The sequence below is a fragment of the Aptenodytes patagonicus genome, chromosome 27 (assembly GCF_965638725.1).
Source record: "Aptenodytes patagonicus chromosome 27, bAptPat1.pri.cur, whole genome shotgun sequence".
Classification (NCBI taxonomy): domain Eukaryota; kingdom Metazoa; phylum Chordata; class Aves; order Sphenisciformes; family Spheniscidae; genus Aptenodytes; species Aptenodytes patagonicus.
Window position 1 is genome coordinate 2,476,069 of NC_134975.1, and position 17,111 is coordinate 2,493,179.

Consider the following 17,111-nt stretch of genomic DNA (forward strand, 5'->3'; position numbering starts at 1 on the left):
AGATGGCGACTCCCTATGTGACTGACGAGACCGGTGAGTGCGGCCCGGCCCGGCGCCGCGGGGCGGGCGGCTCCCGTGGGGCTGGGCCCGGCCCCCTGGGGCTGGTGTCCCCCCCGGATCCATAGGGCGGGACCCAGCCCCGGTCCCTGGGGGGCAGGCGCCTCCCTTACCCCCCCCCCCCCGCCCCCCCCGGTGCCCGTGGGGCCGGCTCTCTCCCCGGTCTCTGTGGGGCCTCTCCCCCGCCCCATCTCTGTGGGGCAGGTCCCGTCCCCTGCCCCTATGGGGGGGGGGGGGCTCCCCTCTCCCTGCGGGCCTGGGCCGCGGCCCCGTCTCTGCGGGGCTGGGCGCCCCCCCCCCCCCGCTCTGTGTCCCCCCCTTTGCCGGTCGCTATGGGGCAGGACCCCTCCCCCGTCTCTGCGGGGCTGGGCCCGCCTCGTCCCCCCACCCCAGTGTCTGTGGTGTCCCACCGTCCCCACTCCAGTCCCGGGGTGGGTTGGGGGGGTGTCCCGGGGCCCGGTGGGTTGGGGGGGGGTCCCGGAGCCCCGTGGGTTGGGGGGTCCCGGGGCCCGGTGGGGTGTGTGGGGCTTCCCGGGGCCCGGTGGTTTGGGGGGGGGCCCGAGGCCCCGTGGGGTGTGTGTGTGGGGGGATCCCGGGGCCCTGTGGGGTGTGTGGGGGGGGTCCCGGGGCCCCGTGGGGTGGGGGGAGGGTGCCAGGGCCCCGGGGGGGTCCTGGGGCCGCCAGCTGACAGCACCTCGGCCTCGCAGGGAAGTATATCGCCTCCACGCAGCGCCCCGACGGCACCTGGCGGAAGCAGCGGCGGGTGAAGGAGGGATACGTGCCCCAGGAGGAGGTGCCGGTGTAAGTGGGGCAGGCGGCCGGGGTGGTGGTGGGGGAAGGGAATGTTCCCTGGGTGTTGGGGGGGGGAGGGGGGGGTGCTGGGGTCTGCCGCGCCGCGAGAGGGGAGCCGAGCTGCCGGAGCGTCCCGTCCCGCCCCCAGGCACCCCGGACCGCGGCCCCGCGACTCCGAGGGCTGCGCGTGCCGGGTTACGTCTTGAGGTCTCAGTCTCTTTCCAGGTGCCCGAGCAATTCCGACCCCCTCACCCTTACCCCATAAGCCGTATCCTGCCGGTACGTATCGACTCCCGCCCCAGTCCTCCTCGGGGTGGCCGTGCGGGTCCGGGCTGTCCCGCGGACGCGAGGAGGACCCCGAGCGGAGGCATCTGCCGGGGCGCAGAGCTCGGCGGCGGTGACCCGCTCCGAGGGCGGCTGCTCGGCCGCTGCGCGGTGGAGGGGGCAGAGCCCGCGGGTCGTTCCCCCCCCACCCCGGCCCCGGGGGAGAGCCGGGACACGGGGGCTGCTCCGCATCGGAGGTTTTTCTGGAGGCACTGAGCGATCCTGGGGATTGGCGCCGGGGCCTTTGGCACCGCGCCGGGGTCCTCGGCACCATCCCAGGGCCCTGCGGAGGGACGGCGGGGGAGAGGCGCCTTCACGGGCTCTCGTTCTGTGCAGGTACGAGAATAAATATGTGAAGTTTTTCAAAAGCAAACCCGAGCTGCCCCCGGGGCTGAGCCTGGAGGCCACCGCGCAGCCCGGCAAGCAGCCCGGCAAGGCGGAGAGCGGCGAGACGGGACTGTCCAAGGCGGCGAAAAGGAACTTGAAACGCAAGGAGAAGAGGAAGCAGCAGCAGGAGAAGGGGGAGCGGGAGACAGACGAACTGATCCAGGCTCTGGAGAAGGCCTCTCTGTCGGCGGGCGGCGGCGGCGGGGACAAGGGGCCGCCGGGGGACAGTCGGGCGGCCGCGCCGCAGCCGGCCTGCGGCAGCAGGGCCCCCGCCGAGGGGGAAGCCCCCGCCTCGGAGAAGAGCAAGAAGATCAAGAACCTGAAGAAGAAGCTGCGGCAGGTGGAGGAGCTGCAGCAGCGGCTCGACTCGGGGGAGATAAAGCAGCCGACGAAAGAGCAGCTGGAGAAGCTGGGGCGGAGGAAAGCCTTGGAGGAGGAACTGCGGGACCTGGAGCTGGACTTGTAAGGGGCGGGCGGGGGGATTCGGGGGGCGCGGGGACTCGGGGAGGGGGACGGGACGGGGGACGGGACGCGGGCGGCGTCCCCAGCGCGCAGGCTGCCCGGACTGAGCACCCGGCCCCCCCCCCGGCCCCGGGGATTTGGTTTGGGCGGGTGCTGTCGGTTTTTTTTTTCAGAACAGTTGTTCCCAGCTATCGGTGTTAGAAACCCAGCGACTCCCGAATACCTCTCTCCTTTTTTCTTTTTTTTTTTTTTTTCTTTTTTTTAAATTTTATTTGGGGGGCTGGGGGGTGTGGGCGGAGCCGTGCTGCGTCCAGGGCGGGGCAGCGGCCCCCCCCCCCGGCCCGATCTTCCCCGGCCCCTCGTGTTCTGTGTTGCGGCCTCTCCCTCCCTTTATTTTTAAAAATCATGCAATAATAAAATTGCGGTAGTGACCCGGCGCCGGGAGCTCGGTTCTGCCTTTCCCCCTGCGTGGGGGGGGGGGCACGAGGGACGTGGTGACGGCAGAGCCCGTCCCCTGCCTGAGCGGCCGCTCGGCCCCCGGGGGCCGGCTGAGCCCTCCCGGCAGCCGTGGGGGCACGGGGGGGGTGGGGGGGGCTCTCGCCCCGTCCCCCCCCCCACATCCAGCCCCAGCGAAGGAGCCGCGGGGTGGGACAAACCCCCCCTTCGTGTCCCCGGAGCTGGTGCTGCACTTCGGCTTCCTGGGCTCCGGCTGCCCCCCCCCCCCCCCCAGCCATGCCCCCCCCCCCCCATTTCCCAGGTGACGCCGCGGAGGGGACGAGCTGCCAGATTCCTCCCCGAGCTGCCTGGTGCGGGGGCAGCCCCGGGCGCCCGGCAAAGCCCCTCCGCTCCCCGGCTCGGTGCCACGGGGCCACCCCCCCGCCCCCCTCTGCGCCCATATTGGGGGGGGGGGGGGGATCCCCGCCGTCCCCCCAGGAGGGGCGTGTGGAAGTTGAGGAGCCGCTGGAGCGGGCGACGGGCGACTTGGGCGCAGCCAAGATCGCCGAGGCCACGAGGTGCGGGCGCCCGGTGACCCACGTGTCAGGGCGTCCCGAGCCCACCCCCCCCCGGCCGGTGGCTCCCCCCGGGGGTGCCGACTGGGTGGGTGTGGGGGGGTTGTCTCCCTCCCCAGGGCTTTCCAGCGGCCTCGGCGCTGCCGGGATGGCGCGGAGGGTCCCCTCAACCCGGGAGCACACGCCGGGGGGGGGGGGTCTGTGGGGTCAGGGGTGGGAGTATTGGGGAGGGGGGGTGTCCCGGTGACCCACCCCCTGGGGCTGGGCGGGTGCTGGTGCCAGCGGAGGGCAAGGGCGCACCCAGCCGGGGCCGAGCGCTGGGCGGAGGGGACGTCCCGGGGCATCGCGGTGGCCCCGTCCCGGGGCCGGGCACCCTCTGCCCACCACCCTCACGGCCCCCGGCTGCGGCATCAGACGCAGGGGGGCTCGTCCCGGCGGGGGCCCTGGCACTGATGCAGCCAGAGGCCCCCGGCCCCCTCCCGGCCCCCCAGCCCCTGCGCCGTCAGGACCTACTTCTTCAAAGGTGGGGATCTGGGGGGTCCCCACCACCACCCGCGTCCCCCTCGCCTCCAGCCGCAGGTGACGAGGTCTGGCGGTACCGGGGGGGGGGGGGGGTGTGTGTGTGTGTGGCCCCACGCTGGACCCCCACGATGCTCTTTAATGCGGCAGCCCCGGTACAAGCCCAGCGTGGGCCGGGGGGGGCCCTTCCGCGGGGTGGGGGCCGCCGTGGTCCTTTGGGGGGGCCCGGGGCAGGGCTGGGGAGGCCCCGAGGTGGGGTGAGACACACCCCCACCCCCCCCCACCCCCCCCCCCGCGGTGGGGTTAAGGCTTTCGGGACCCTCCGCAGCGGAGGGGGGAGGTGGGCTGGGCCCACGGTGCATGCGCAGGGTTTGGGTAGGTCCTACAAAAATAAAAGTGGGGCTTTATTTTTAAGGGGTCTCCTCCGGCGCCGGGGGCCGGGCAGGAGCTGGGGCGCGGGGTCAGGGCTGCCCCCCCCCCCCCCCCCAGGCTCTCCCCTCCGCGGGGCTGGCGAGGGGCAGGGGCTGCAGCGGGTGTGGGGGCAGGTTATGGGGCTGGCGGCTGTGGGGCAGGCTGTGGGGCTGGCAGCGGGAGGGCCCTGGGTTTGCCCCACCACCAGGGGACCCCCCCCCCCCAGCCCCTGGGGGGGGGTGTCCCTGACACCCACGTGCCCTGAAGCCCCGCCTCCCTAGGCCACACCCCGGGGGGGCGGAGCGTATGGCATCTCATTTGCCTATTTAAAGGGGCAGGCACAGTGGGAGTGGGGGGCCTGGGCGCCCCCAAGGCACGTCGGTGGGGCGCGGGCGCTCAGGGGCGGCGGCGGGGCGGGGGGGCGGTGAGGGGCACGGTGGAGCCGCAGTCGGCATCGGGGGCGGCGGCGGGGCCCGGCGCGGTCCCGCTCTCCAGCTGCCGGTCCCGCAGGCTCCGGATGTAGCTCTGGGGGGACACGGGGGTCAGCGCGGCCCCGCGGCCGCCGGCACGGCCCCGCTGGGGCACGGACTCACCGGGGCCAGCACGTCGCCCGCGTAGCGCTTGACGGGGGGGGGCTTGCGGCGGTAGGTGCCCTCGGGGGGGGCCAGGCTCTGCCGGCGCTTGGCCTCCTTCTGCCGGATCCGCAGCAGCTGCAGCCGCTTCTGCCGCCGGCTGAGAATGACTGCGGGGAGCGGGGGCTGAGCCCTGCCCCGCGTCCCCGTCCCCGGTGACACCTCTGTCCCCGTCGCCTTCAGCATCCCCATCCCCGTGGCCGTCGCCATCCCCGTCCCCACGGCCGTTCCTCTCGCCACCCCCGTCCCGTCTCCTTCCCCACGGCCGTTCCCATCGCCGTCTCCATCGCCAGCTCCTCTGTCCCCGTCCCGTTGCCGTCCCCTCCCCGTCTCCTTCCCCGCTGCCGTCCTCGTCCCCATTGCAATCCCCACCTCCCGCACCGCTGCCGTCGCCACCCACATCCCCGTCCCCGTCTCTTTCCCGGTCCCATCCTTGCCATCGTCCCTGTCCCCATTGCCGCCCCGGTCACCACCCCCATCCCATCCCCACCCTCGCCCCCCACCATCCCACATCCTCCGCGCTCACCCACGCCCTGGGACGCCCTCCCCACTGCCCCCCTGGGTGCTCCCGCCGTCTGGCACCCCCTGAGCTGGCCGGGAAGGGGGTGCCCCCCTGTGCCCCCCTCCCCCTCTCTCACCCCTACTCACCGTCGGTGTGGGAGAAGCCGTCAGCCGTCAGCTTCCACTGGAGCAGGATGGCGAGGAGGCTGAGTGCCGGCCAGGCGCCCAGCACCACCCAGCTGTGCCAGCACAGCGGCCCCGCTGGTGCCAGCCGCAGCCGGTCGTAGACGTAGAGCACCAGCGCCAGCGCCTCCACGAAATAGTCGGCGCAGACGACGACGACGGCGGCGCCGAAGACGGCGGTGGAGAGGACGGTCAGCGCCTTCGGCCACTGCAGCGCCAGGAGGGCGCAGAGCAGCGCCAGCCCCAGCAGGCTGCCTGCCGGCACCCAGGGGCTCGGCGGCGGCAGCACCGGCGCCGCCGCCACCAGCGCGGCCATGGCCAGCAGCAGCCCCAGCAGCAGCCCGGTGGTGAAGAGCCCGACGCTGCGCAGCAGCATGGTGACCAGCCCGCAGAGCAGCCCGATGCCCAGGGCGATGCCCGCGCTGGCCTCCAGGCTCAGCTGCGTCTCCAGCACCCGCTCCTTGTAGCACAGGAGGAAGATGACGATGGAGCCGAAGAGCAGCCCCGAGAGGAACATGATGGCCTTGAAGCAGCGGTACCCTGGCGCGGGCGCGGGGGTGTCACCGGGAGCTGCCCCGGCTGTGTCCCGTGGCTGTGACCCACGGCGTCCCCTGTGCCATCCCTTCTGGCCGTGCCCCATGGCCGTGCCCCGGCCCCCGGCCGTGCCCCCCGCAACGCCCCTCTCCTTGTCCCCCACCGTGTCCCTGCAAAGCCCCTCGCCGCCTGCCTGCCGTGCCCCCCCAAGCGAGCACCAGCTCTGTCCCCCGGCGATGCCCCCTGGCCGTGCCCCCCCCGGTCACGTCCCCCAGCCGTGCCCCCCCAACCATACGGCCCCATCCATGTCCCCCATCCATGCCCCCATCCGTGCCCCCCCAGCTGTGCCCCCCCAGCCACGCCGGCGCTCACCGAAGCAGCCGCAGACGACGCCGAAGAGGGCACCGAGGGCGCAGAGGGCGGCGGGGACGGGCTCGTAGGGGGGCCGGGGCTCCAGGGCGCAGCGGGGCGCGGGGGGGGCACCGGGCTCCATCGCCCGGGGGCTGCGGGGCTGGGGGGGTGTGGGGTGCTGAGCCCCCCGCCCCCCCCCGCTGCGCCCCCCGGCACCCAGCACACCACACTCCCCCCCCCCAGGCTCTGCGGGCGGTGGGTGAGCACCCCCCTCCCCACACCCACATCTGGCAGCGGCGCCGCGGGGCGGGGGGGGGCACATCTGGGGGGGCACCGGGCTGGGGGACGGGCGGCTACCGGGGGGGCTGGGCTGGGGGCACTGGAAACTGCGGGGAGCTGCCGGGGCGGGGGGGGGGCTGCGGGTGCTGGGGGGTGCCGGGAGGGGGAACTGGGAGCTGCTGGGGGCGGCGAGCGGGGGCCACCGGGAGCGCTGGGGGCCGGGGCCGGAGGGGGCGGGAGGGGGGTCCGGGCGGGGGGCGCCGCTCGGTCCCCGCCGCCCCCGTCCCGTCCCGGGACTCACCCGCTCGCTGCCGGTCCCGGGGGTCGCGGTGGGGCCCGGCCCGGCCACGGAGCCGAGACTCCGCCGGGAGCGGGGCCGGGGGCGGTGCGGGGCGGGACCGGGAGCGGGGCCGGGGCCGGCGGGGGGCGGGGAGGGGCCGGCGGGGCGTCCCGCGCGGGGCCGGGGCCGGGGCCGGGGCCGGGACCGGGACCGGGGCCGTGCCGTGGGGCAGGGCGGGGACCCGGCGCGGGGCGGGGGCTGCGGTCGCGGGTGGGCTGCGGGACCGGGTCCCGGCGTGGGGCGGGGGGCGAGGGCGGGGCGGGCCCCGGGGGGCGGCGGGGCGGGGGCCCGTCTGCGGGGCCGGGAGGGGACCCGCGTGGGGCGGGGTCCCGCGTGGGCGACGCCGCGGCCCCCGCCGGGCCCCTCGGCCGGGACAGAGGCGCTTTGTGCGCGGGGCACGTGACGGGGTCAGCGCAGGACGCCGGGGCCCCTCCCGGGGCGGCCGAGGCGTTAACGGGGAGGGGGGGGAGGCGCTGCCCCTTTAAGGGGCGGGGCGCAGGGGACGACGCCCCCTCCCGCCCCAGGCCCCGCCCCCGGAAGTGGGAGGCGGCGGCGGCGGCGGGCGGGCGGAAGGCGGAAGCGAGGCGGGTGAGCGACCCCGGGGGGGGGCGGGAGGCGGCGGCGACCCCCCCCCCGCCGGCACCGGCACCGGCGCGGTGAGTCCCCCCCCCGCCCCCGGTCGCCCGCCCCTGTCCCGTGTTTCCCCCCCCCGGGCTCCCCGCCAGCCCCGGGGGGGCCGCGCCGGGGGAGGCGGCGGCGGCCGAGCGGGGCCGCGGCGGGACCCCGAGCGCGGGCATGAGCCGCGCCTTTGGGGTGAAATCCCCTGAAATCGGCCTAAAAGCGTCCCCGGGGGGAGGGGGGTGCGCGTCCCGTGGGCACGCGGGGCCGGGCCGGGGGGGGGGGGTCCCGGGGCCGGTCGCGGGGGGTCCCGGGGCCGGTCGGGGCTGCGCTGACGCCGCTCTCGTCCTCAGGGCCCGGCAGGATGGCCGTGACCTAGGCCCGGCCGGGGCCAGCGGGGCGGCGCGGGGCCGCCGGGATGGAGCAGCTCCGGCACCGGGAAGCGGCCGCGGCCGAAGGAGGCGACGGCCCCGGCTGGAGCCGGGAGCCCCCCGGGGACGGGGGGGGCGGCAGCCCCGCGGGGGACAGCGCCGCCTGGAACGGGAGCTGTGGCCGGCAGCCGGCCGCCGGCCTGGAGGAGGAGGAGGAGGAGGAGGAGGACCACGACCTGCCCTTCCCGAGCCCCGAGTGCTCCTGCCGCTGCCGGGGGGAGCCGGCCGCCCCCCCGAGCCCCGCGGCCGAGCGGCGGGACGGATCCTGCAGCCTGACCTGTCACAACCGGGCCGCCGCCGCTGCCGCCCCGGTGCTGCCGCTGCCCCGCGGGCAGGAGGAGGGCGGCGAGGAGGACGGAGGCGGCGAGGACGGCGCGGGGAAGGGGGGCCGGAGGACGCGGAGGCGTCAGAGGCATCGCTCGGCCCCCAAGGAGAAGGAGGAGGGCGGCCGGCGCGAGGGCGGCGCGGGCAAGCGGCACCGGCCGGCGCGGAAGAGGAGCCGCGGGGATGGGGCCGAGTCGCCGGGGCCGGCAGAGGAGCTGGCCGGCTGCCGGGGGCTGCTGGCGGCGGCGCTGGCCCAGGCGCGCAGGCTGGGCGCGGAGGCCGGCGGGTGGCTGCTCTGCTCCTGCTGCCGCCTCGGCGCCCGCGACCTGGGCTCGGCGCAGGCCGGCGTGCGGAGCTGGGGCCGGCGGGTGGGCCAGCGGGCCCGGAGCGGCTCCCTGAGGGCGGCCCGGTGGCTGCGGGCCGGGGCAGGGCTCTTCCTCCGCCTGCTCTGGATGCTCTGCGCGCTGCTCCTCCTCCTCCTCATGCTGCTCCTGGGCAGCCTGCGGCTCTGCTGGCGCCTGGGCGCTGCCGCGCTGGCCGCCGGCGCGGATCGGCTGGGCGGGAGCCGGCGGGCGGCCCGGCTCTTCGCGCTCCTGGATGCGGCCGTGCTCCGCAGGACGTGGGGGCTCCTCGGGGAGAGCCGGACGTGCCGCTACCTCTGGGACCGGCTGCAGAGGCGGCCAGCTCCCCCCTGGGCGCCCGGGGGGGGTCGGACAGGCGGGCCGGGGGACGTGGCAGCCGGTCCCGACGGGGGGGCTCCCGCCGCCGGCTCTGGGGAGGAGGTGAGCCGCTTGCTGGCCATGGCGGAGGTGCCGGAGGAGGAGCTGAACCCCTTCCAGGTGCTGGGCGTGGAGGCGACGGCGTCGGATGCCGAGCTGAGGAAGGCCTATCGCCGGCTGGCGGTGCTGGTGCGTGCGCGCCGTGGGGCTCTGGGCAGCGGGTGTCCGTCCGTCCGTCCCCCTCCCCGAGACGCGGCGTTGAGATTTCCTCCTCTTCCCAGGTCCACCCGGACAAGAACGAGCACCCGAGGGCGGAGGCGGCGTTCAAGGTGCTGCGGGCGGCCTGGGACATCGTCAGCAGCCCGGAGAGGAGGAAGGAGTACGAGATGTGAGTGGGCGCAGCTGGGGCGTGCGAGGGGACGGGGAGGGTTTGGGGGCGCCGGGGCTGCCCCTGCCCCGTGCCGGCCCCCCTCCCTACGCGGGGTCTGACCCCGGTTTTCCGCTCCCCCCCGCCGCCGCAGCAAGCGGATGGCGGAGAGCGAGCTGACGAGGTCCATGAGCGAGTTCCTGAGCCGGCTGCAGGACGACCTGAAGGAGGCCATGAACACCATGATGTGCAGCAAGTGCCAGGGGAAGCACAAGTGGGTCTGGGGGCGATGGCGTGCCTGGAGGGGGGGGCCCCCAAAGCGAGGAGGGGGTGGTGGAGGCGGGGGGGGGGGGGGAGGGGGCGGGAGGAGAGCCAGTGCCGCTCCCGCGAGGGTTGGAAACGCCTGCCCTCGCCGCAGGAGGTTCGAGATGGACCGAGACCCCCTCAGCGCCCGCTACTGCGCCGAGTGCGGCGGGCTGCACCCCGCCGAGGAGGGCGACTTCTGGGCCGAGTCCAGCCTGCTGGGGCTGAAGATCACCTACTTCGCCATGATGGACGGGAAGATCTACGACATCACGGGTGGGTGCCGCCTCCCGGAGCCCCCCCTGCCCCAGACCGAGCGAGTGCCGCCGCCGGCCGTCGCCCCTGCGCCCTTGCCGGGGCGGCGTGACCGGCGGCCGCGTGTCTCTTGGCAGAGTGGGCCGGCTGCCAGCGCGTGGGGATCTCCCCGGACACCCACCGCGTCCCCTACCACATCTCCTTCGGCTCGAGGAGCTCCGGGCCGGGCGGGCGGCAGAGGTCAGTCCCGGCGACGGGAAAGGGGCCCTGACCCCCATCCTGGGGGTGGGACGGGGCTGGGGGGGGGGGAGGCTCTGAGCTCAGACAGGACCCCCACCCCAAACACCCGCTTTCCCCCCGCAGAAGCGCCTCCAAGGGCAGCCCCACCTCGGCTGCCGACCTGCAGGACTTCTTCGCCCGCGTCTTTCAGGGGAGCTCAGGACCGATGCCCGGGGGGCCCTTCCCGCCGCCCCCCGCCCCCCCGGGGGCAGCGGCCTCCCCCGGGGTGCCCCCGAGGGCCGAGGGCGCTGCCCCCAAGGGCGACGCGAAGCACAAGAGGCGGAAGAAGGTGCGTCGGCCGTTCCAGCGCTGAGCGGCGCCGGGCAGACGGCGCTCTGCTGGGCACGAAAAGGGCTCTTTCGAATAAAAAAAAAATCTATTTTTCTTTTTTTTTTTTTTTTTAAAAAAAAAGAAAAAAAGTAATCTCTGTGTCTAAAAGTAACCAGGGAGTTTGTGGGCTGACGCGGCCGACGCGAGCAGGAGGAGCTGCGCGTTGGAGCCAGCCGTACCAAAGAGCCCGGCGGGGCAGCCGGCGGGGCCGGGCAGGCAGGCGGGGGCCGGGATGGACAGACAGACGGACAGACCGGCCACCGCATCGCTTCAGGGTTATTGTAAACGTTCAGGTGACGCCTCCGCAGCTCGCGGGGAGGCGGCTGCTGGAGCCGCTCCGCTCCGGAGGGAAGGGAGCGGCGTCCGGCCCCGGTGTCGGGGGGGGGGGGGTCCCTTTCCCTCCGTGCTGATGCCCTGGCCCCCCCCCCCGATAAGCTGCTGCTTCTCCTTCAGGCGCAGCTGCGGGGCCAAAGCTGCCGGGGGGCCGCTGGAGGGGGCTCACGTGAGCCCCCCCCCCGGGCTGCGCCTCGCCCCGAGGAGCTGCGGCCGGGCAGCCTCCGCCAGCACAGTTTGCATATTATTATTATTTTTTTTTTTTAAGCAGCTTGTTCCTTTTTGCTCGTACAGCTCTTTGTCACCGCGCACATCCCCTTTCTATTAATACAGCCGCGTACATTAGCTGTGCTCTCCTCTGCGCGGCACTGCCCAGCCGGGACCCCGGCGTCACCCCCCCGGGCCCCCCCCCCCAGCGCCTCTGGCTGTGCCGGTTTTGCCTTTCCTGCCTCAACTTTGCTTGAGGGACCCTCGTCCCCTTCCCTCAGCGCTGGGGACGAAGAGCAGCTTATTATTCTTCCTAAAAAAAGCGAAGTCGGGAGGCAGGAGCTGGTCACGGGCCACTGCCGAAATCCCGAGTTCTCTTTGCGAGTGGTTTTTGCCGAGCGTCCGGCAGCTCACCGAGCGGGCAGCGTTTCCCGGCCCTCCGAGCCGCGGGCCGGGCAGGGGGACGGCGGCTGCGCCGGTCCTTACCGTGGAATAACAGCCCTTGGGGGCTGCGCGAGGCTCCCCGGCCTGCGACCGCCCGAGCGGGGCCGAGCTGGGTGCTCAGGGGGAGATGGCCGCCGCCCCCCCCCCCCCCCCCCGGGCCGAGCTGCCGGGGGGGGGGACGATCCCGCCCGAGCCGAAACGCCCCGAGAACTGCTGCTGTCGGCCACGATTGCTTTTCGCTAACCTTTTTCTACTCCCAGACCGGAGCGGCTGGGTTTTAAACGGTAGTGTACCTCTTTCTTATCACTTTTGTTAAATTAAAAGTACGGTTTGAAGAAGTCTGGCTGGTCTGTGCGGGGAGGGGTGGGCGGGAGACGCGAGCCGGGGCTGGTCCCACCGCGAGGACGCCGCTCCAGTCGCTGTAAGTTCTTTATTACGGTGGAAAGATATAAAACATGAGGACGAGGGAGGTGTAGGTGGGCGACTCTTCCCACTGGTCAGCAGTTCTCCCCTCGTAGGTGCTTTCTGCACGGTTACGCGGGGGTTAGCTCGAAGGAAACATGCACGTGTGACACGACCGCTTGCTCCGTACCGCTCGGCTGCGCTCCTCTCCTCGCCAAAGAGAGAAAAGCCCCTTTGAGACGGAGGAACCTCGCTAAAAGCCGGAGTGGTCCCTGCGCCCGCACCCAGCCCTCCTCACGCCTCGCCCCTGCCCTCCAGCCAGTGCCTCACGCCGCTCCGGCGTCCCCTCGGCGTCCCCCGGCTCCGCAGCCTCTCCGCTGGAAGCGCCGCGTGCGCCGGGCCTCAGTACTTGTTGATGCCAAAGACCCGCACGCCGTGGAACTGGGGCAGCTTGGGCAGAAGGACGCTGAGCAGGGAGGCCGTGTTGATGACGAAGTGCGCGGGGTCGTATTTGGTGTAAAAGCTGGTGAGGAGGTACCTGGGGGAGAAAGGGAGGCCCCGGGTGAGCTCCGTGCCGCTCCCACCCTCCCCTCCACCCGCACCGGGGGGATTTCGGGTGCCTCGCTGGTGCTTCCCCTACAAAACGGCACCTCGCAGCTGGGGAACCCTCTCCAGCCCCAGGACCCGTCCGTGCCAGGGCGGCTGTGCCGACAGAAGCCCAGCGGTCCCACCGTGCGCCCTAGACACCCTCCTGAGCGCGCCCCCCCCCCCCTCCCCGCCCCGTGCCCCCCTGCCTCGTTCAGCGGCACTCACAGCACTACCGGGGAGATGCTGAGGAACTTGCGCGACGAGGTGCACTGCGTCCCGTAGTCTATCTGCTCCCAGTGCGTGAGGAGGCGATCCTTGCCCTGGTCCGGGGTCTCGAAGGGGGTCCCCTTCACCGTGTGCAGCAGCAGGTACATGACCTGCAGGTTTCGAGGGGAGAGGAGATGTAAAGCGAGCCCGGGGACAGTCCGCCGCTGGGACAGCAACGTGCTTGTGCCTTGTCACAGCTGTTTCCCGAGCTAACGGCCCTTCACCAGCTACGGCTCCCCCGCAGCGCCAACCCCCCAGCCTTCCCCTCGGTGCCCCGGGGGAACCAGGAGCTTCCCTGTAGCCCGGGGACATGGAACCGTGCCCGGCGAACGCCAGCCTGCGTGCTCTCCGGCCCTGGGAGAAAAGCGGGCCAAGCTTTGACTAACCAGGTTGTGTATGACGTTGGTGAGCGTCCAGACCACAGGAATGCTGAAGAACGGGATGCTGAGGAGAACGACGTGGAGGACTCCCACGGAGATCACATACGCCAGCCAGATCCCCCGGCTGTTCATCACCCGCGTGTTGGGGTTCACCTCGCTGTGCGCCACGCCGACGTTCATCCTGGAGCGGACAAACGGAGGGTTCCGGAGGTCTCCTCGGAGAGGTGTTCCCGAATCTCTGCAATTCCTAACCCAGCCAGGGCTCGTGGCGCAGCCCCAGATCCACCGTCTTCCTGCAAGCCCCTCTCGCCCCGGCCTTCCCACGTGCCGAACCTCAGCACGCCTCTGACGCCAGCCCCCTAATCAGTGACTCCGCATCTCTGCCTTAAGGACAGGAACACAAAAGCGAGGAGAAAAGAAAGGAGCTCACCCCCGGCCACTAGAAACGCTGGGAACAAAGGAAGAACCACCCCGTAACGGGGCTCCCCTCTCCCCGGCGCTCGCCCCGCGGTGCTTCCCCACCGGGCGGGGAGGCAAAACGCCTGACACCCCCCGCAGCGAGCCCGGCTCCTCGGCCCTAAGGCACCCGTGGGGGCCGCGAAACGACCACAGATCCCTCCCCTCCGGGGGAATATTGCCCTCCCCAGGGCCGGGCACGCCTGCTCCCCTCATGGCCCGGCCCTGCCGCCGTGGCCTTGCAGCCCCCCGGCCCCTCGCAGCCCCTCGCTCCGCTCCCCCCAGCCCCTCGCAGCCCCTCGGCCCTCGCAGCCCCCCCGGCCCCTCGCAGCCCCCCGGCTCCGCTCCCCCTGGCCCCTCGCTGCCCCCCCGGCCCCTCGCAGCCCCCCGCCCCTCGCAGCCCCCCGGCCCCGCTCCCCCGGCTCCGCTCCCTCCGGCCCCTCACTGCCCCCCCGACCCCTCGCAGCCCCTCGCAGCCCCCCGCTCCCCCGGCCCCGCTCACCCGGCCCCTCACAGCCCCTCGTTCCCCCCGGCCCCTCGCAGCCCCCCCGGCCTCTCGCGGCCCCTCGCAGCCCCCCGGCCCCTCGCAGCCCCCCGGCCCCGCTCCCCCGGCCCCTCGCAGCCCCTCGATCCCCCCGGCCCCTCGCAGCCCCCCGGCCCCGCTCCCCCGGCCCCTCGCAGCTCCCCGACCCCTCGCAGCCCCCCGCTCCCCCCGGCCCCGCTCCCCCGGCCCCTCGCAGCCCCTCGCAGCCCCCCCGGCCCCTCGCAGCCCCCCGCTCCCCCGGCCCCGCTCACCCGGCCCCTCGCAGCCCCTCGCTCCCCTCGGCCCCGCTCCCCCCGGCCCCGCTCCCCCGGCCCCTCGCAGCCCCTCGCAGCCCCCCGGCCCCTCGCAGCCCCCCGCTCCCCCCGGCCCCGCTCACCCGGCGGACTCCGCGGTCGTTGCCAGGACCCTGCCCGCCCCCGGGCTCGTCTCCAGGAAGCCCGCGCGCCCGGCCCGCTCTCTCCATTGGCCTCCCCGCGGCGTTTCCCCCGCTTCCATTGGCCGCTCCGCCCGTCGCTCGGCGCCGCCCCGCCCCTCGCGCGGTGGCAGGCCAATACCGGGCGGAAGGCGCGGGCGAGGACTGGCCAGTCGTGAGAGGTGGTGTTGGGAAGTGGTTTGAAATCGCCGGTCCAGGAAGCGCGGCGCTGATTGGGCGATGTGCGGTCGACGGGGGCGGGGCCGGCAGCGGGCTGTGGGGGCGACAAGATGGCGGCGGAGACTGTGGAGCTCCATAAGCTGAAGGTACCGGCCGAGCCGCCGCGGCCTCGGGCCCCTGTAGCGGGGGCCCCGCCGGGGAGGGCCGCGGCCCGGCCCGGCCCGGCCCCCTGGGGGTCCCGGGCTCCCGCCGCCGCCGGGCCTCGCCGCCCCCGGCCCGGGGGCGCAGCGCCCGCCGCTGCCCGGAGCCGCGGCCTGCGGGGGCGGCCGGTTCGTCCCCGCGACTGGGAGCCCCTCGAGGCCGCGCTCCCCCCCCCCCCCGGCCCCGCGGTCCCGGCTCCTCCTCGGCCCCGCCGGGCGGGTTGGGCCGCGCACGCACATGGGAGAGCCCCGCCGGCCGTCCCCGGCCCGGGGAACCGTCCCGGGCGGATCCCCGGCCTCGCCTGGGGCCCGCGGCGGTCACCCCTCCTACCCGGGTCCTCCTTGATCTCGCCTGGGAGCCGCCTTCTCGCCGCTGCCCGCCCCGGGGTGCCGGCGAGGCCTCGGTGGCGGCGGGCGGCGTCTGCCTGGGGCTGGCCCGGCCCGCGGCAGGCGCTGGAGGGCGACCTGATGAGACAACCGGGTTATCTGGGGTAAAACCTGGGAGCCCGCGATCCAGGAGCCCGGCTGGTCTTTAACGTGGGGAGGGAGCCTTCGAGGCTCCTGAAAAAGCGAATTGTCTTGCCTTGTTTGTATGCTCCCCCCCCCCAATTAGCATTATTCATTTGTTTCTTGGCGTGCTTCTGCGCGCACTAATCGGAAGCTCCTTCTGTCCTGTAGCTGGCTGAACTGAAGCAGGAATGTCTGGCCCGTGGCCTGGAAGCAAAAGGCAACAAGCAGGATCTGATCAACAGGCTCCAGGCTTACCTGGAGGAGCACGGTGGGTGCTGCGGGCCGGCGGGGCCGGTCCAGCGGGGTGGGGCGTTCGTTAGTCGGCCCCTTCCCAAAGTTTTCGGTGGTGAGAGATCCCCTGGGCTTCGACCTTCGTTCGCGTGGAACTCCTGGGTGAAAGAGAAGAGCCCTGGTCCGAGCGCTTTGCTGTAGCTGCCTTTGCTTCCCGCTTTCCCGAGGGAAATTCTCATAGCAGGCTTCATCTGAGAAGCCAGAGGCATTCCTGAAGTAATTTGCTACTGCAACTGCGCTGTTGTTTTCTCCTCCAGCTGAAGAAGAAGCAAATGAAGAAGACGTTCTGGGAGAAGAAATAGAGGTAAGTCTTCTTTTGGGCAGACTCTCCTGGCAGCGGCCCGTGCAGGGGGTTTCTGGTTTGCCTGGCGGCGTGCGACCTCCCGCCGGCTGCGTCGCGGTTCAGCGCATGAGGAACGAGGCAATACCTGGGGCCGTGGCTGTTTTCATGCACCGTTGTCGTGCCTTGTTGGGTCTAAACCCGCAGTTTTTTTCTGCAGAGGCTCGGTGTCGCCGTGTTAGCCTGCCGAACGCGCGGTGGAGGTTCTGGCAGCGTGTGTAATCTTGGTGCGTGGCCGCCGGTTCCGAGCGGGGTCATTCCGTCCACGTTCAGCAGGGTTCGCGCCGCGTTGCCCTGTGTGTTTTGTCACGAACTGAACAGTAAATGCCGTTGGAGCGTGACGTGCTTTTAAGAAAGGATACGTAGGAAGAACTTGCCCGGCTGGTGCCCTGGCAGCGCTGGGTGTGGGCTTGGCGGGGTGGCCTGTGGGAGCGAGCCTTAAAGCAGGAGAGTTTGTTCTGAGGGGGGTGAGGAGATCCGACCTGGGAAAGCGCTTTGCGCTCGGAACGCCAGCGGGAACCTTTTCTTCCAACTGTCGGGCTCTTTGCCGCCTGGCAAGCGCGCGCCCTGCGAGGACGGGTGGAGGATGTGGCAGCTTTCTCCCCGGTTTCGCAAAAAGCCTTTGGTGAGAAGTGAGGTGGGTCTTACCGGATCGATGCCGGGCGTTGAGCGTGAGCGCTGTGTAGTTTCGGTGTTCTTTGCTGGCGCTGCTTGCGGGCTCGAGAACATCTCACTCGAGTTATTTCCGAAGCCTTGCGAAGCCCAGACTTTCTGGTAAGGGATCAGACTTTGGATAAAACAAGAGTCTGCGTCCCAACAGCTAGTGTTCAAGCCCTGCCAGACTGAGGCTGTGCGCACCAAATATTACTTCTTGCCGCACACCTTGCCTGAGCGGGCCGAGTTCAACACGTAAGACGGAGATCTTTGGATGCCTGCAGGCTGAATTGCAGGCGCGTGCCTTTTAAACCGGCGAGAACCCAAAAGACTTGACAGCGTCCCCGCTGTGGTGTTTCTCTCTTGCTCAGCTGGCCGGAGTATTCGTTATCTGACCTCCTCTCAACTCCTTGACTTGCAGGAGGAAGAGCAGAAGCCGGTAGAGCCGCCCGTCAAAGTAGAAGAGCCTCCCGTAAAATCGCCTGATGTGTAACT

The 17,111-nt window shown here is 72.6% G+C and overlaps 5 protein-coding genes across 14 annotated transcripts in view; 3 read left to right on the forward strand and 2 right to left on the reverse strand.

The window, feature by feature from the left end:
* PYM1 (PYM1 exon junction complex associated factor) lies at nt 1-2,026 on the forward strand (the record flags this gene model as incomplete). Its single annotated transcript, XM_076360582.1, is given in 3 exon segments — nt 1-33; nt 765-858; nt 1,510-2,026. Coding segments are annotated over 3 exon segments (642 nt in total).
* A 1,916-nt stretch (nt 2,027-3,942) lies between these two features.
* On the reverse strand, nt 3,943-6,802 carry LOC143171517 (transmembrane protein 198-like). Its single transcript, XM_076360559.1, is given in 7 exon segments — nt 3,943-4,383; nt 4,385-4,420; nt 4,422-4,487; nt 4,556-4,704; nt 5,243-5,818; nt 6,185-6,323; nt 6,744-6,802. Coding segments are annotated over 6 exon segments (1,047 nt in total). The 5' UTR covers nt 6,306-6,323; nt 6,744-6,802; the 3' UTR covers nt 3,943-4,284.
* A 957-nt stretch (nt 6,803-7,759) lies between these two features.
* Nucleotides 7,760-10,465, forward strand: DNAJC14 (DnaJ heat shock protein family (Hsp40) member C14). Its single transcript, XM_076360546.1, has 6 exons — nt 7,760-9,063; nt 9,156-9,262; nt 9,396-9,515; nt 9,660-9,820; nt 9,937-10,039; nt 10,163-10,465. The coding sequence occupies exons 1-6, from the start codon at nt 7,819-7,821 to the stop codon at nt 10,389-10,391; spliced, it is 1,965 nt and encodes a 654-aa protein (XP_076216661.1). The 5' UTR covers nt 7,760-7,818; the 3' UTR covers nt 10,392-10,465.
* Nucleotides 10,466-11,808: 1,343 nt separating this feature from the next.
* On the reverse strand, nt 11,809-14,466 carry ORMDL2 (ORMDL sphingolipid biosynthesis regulator 2). 2 transcript variants are annotated; one of them, XM_076360592.1, is made up of 5 exons: nt 14,406-14,443; nt 13,363-13,413; nt 13,036-13,210; nt 12,608-12,759; nt 11,809-12,332 (listed from the first exon to the last, which is right to left on the reverse strand). In XM_076360592.1, the coding sequence occupies exons 3-5, from the start codon at nt 13,207-13,209 to the stop codon at nt 12,197-12,199; spliced, it is 462 nt and encodes a 153-aa protein (XP_076216707.1). In that variant the 5' UTR covers nt 13,210; nt 13,363-13,413; nt 14,406-14,443; the 3' UTR covers nt 11,809-12,196. The 2 variants fall into 2 exon arrangements, with proteins under 2 accessions (XP_076216707.1, XP_076216706.1); XM_076360591.1 differs by lacking the exon at nt 13,363-13,413 and having other exon boundaries at nt 14,406-14,466.
* A 216-nt stretch (nt 14,467-14,682) lies between these two features.
* SARNP (SAP domain containing ribonucleoprotein) overlaps nt 14,683-17,111 on the forward strand; it is a 32,756-nt gene continuing 30,327 nt past the window's right edge. For all 9 annotated transcript variants that reach the window (XM_076360571.1, XM_076360577.1, XM_076360576.1 and 6 more), the window contains exons 1-4: nt 14,683-14,767; nt 15,500-15,599; nt 15,880-15,926; nt 17,038-17,105. In XM_076360571.1, the coding sequence (XP_076216686.1) occupies nt 14,732-14,767; nt 15,500-15,599; nt 15,880-15,926; nt 17,038-17,105 (251 nt within the window). In that variant the 5' untranslated portion in view covers nt 14,683-14,731. The remainder of the gene's footprint in view (nt 14,768-15,499; nt 15,600-15,879; nt 15,927-17,037; nt 17,106-17,111) is intronic.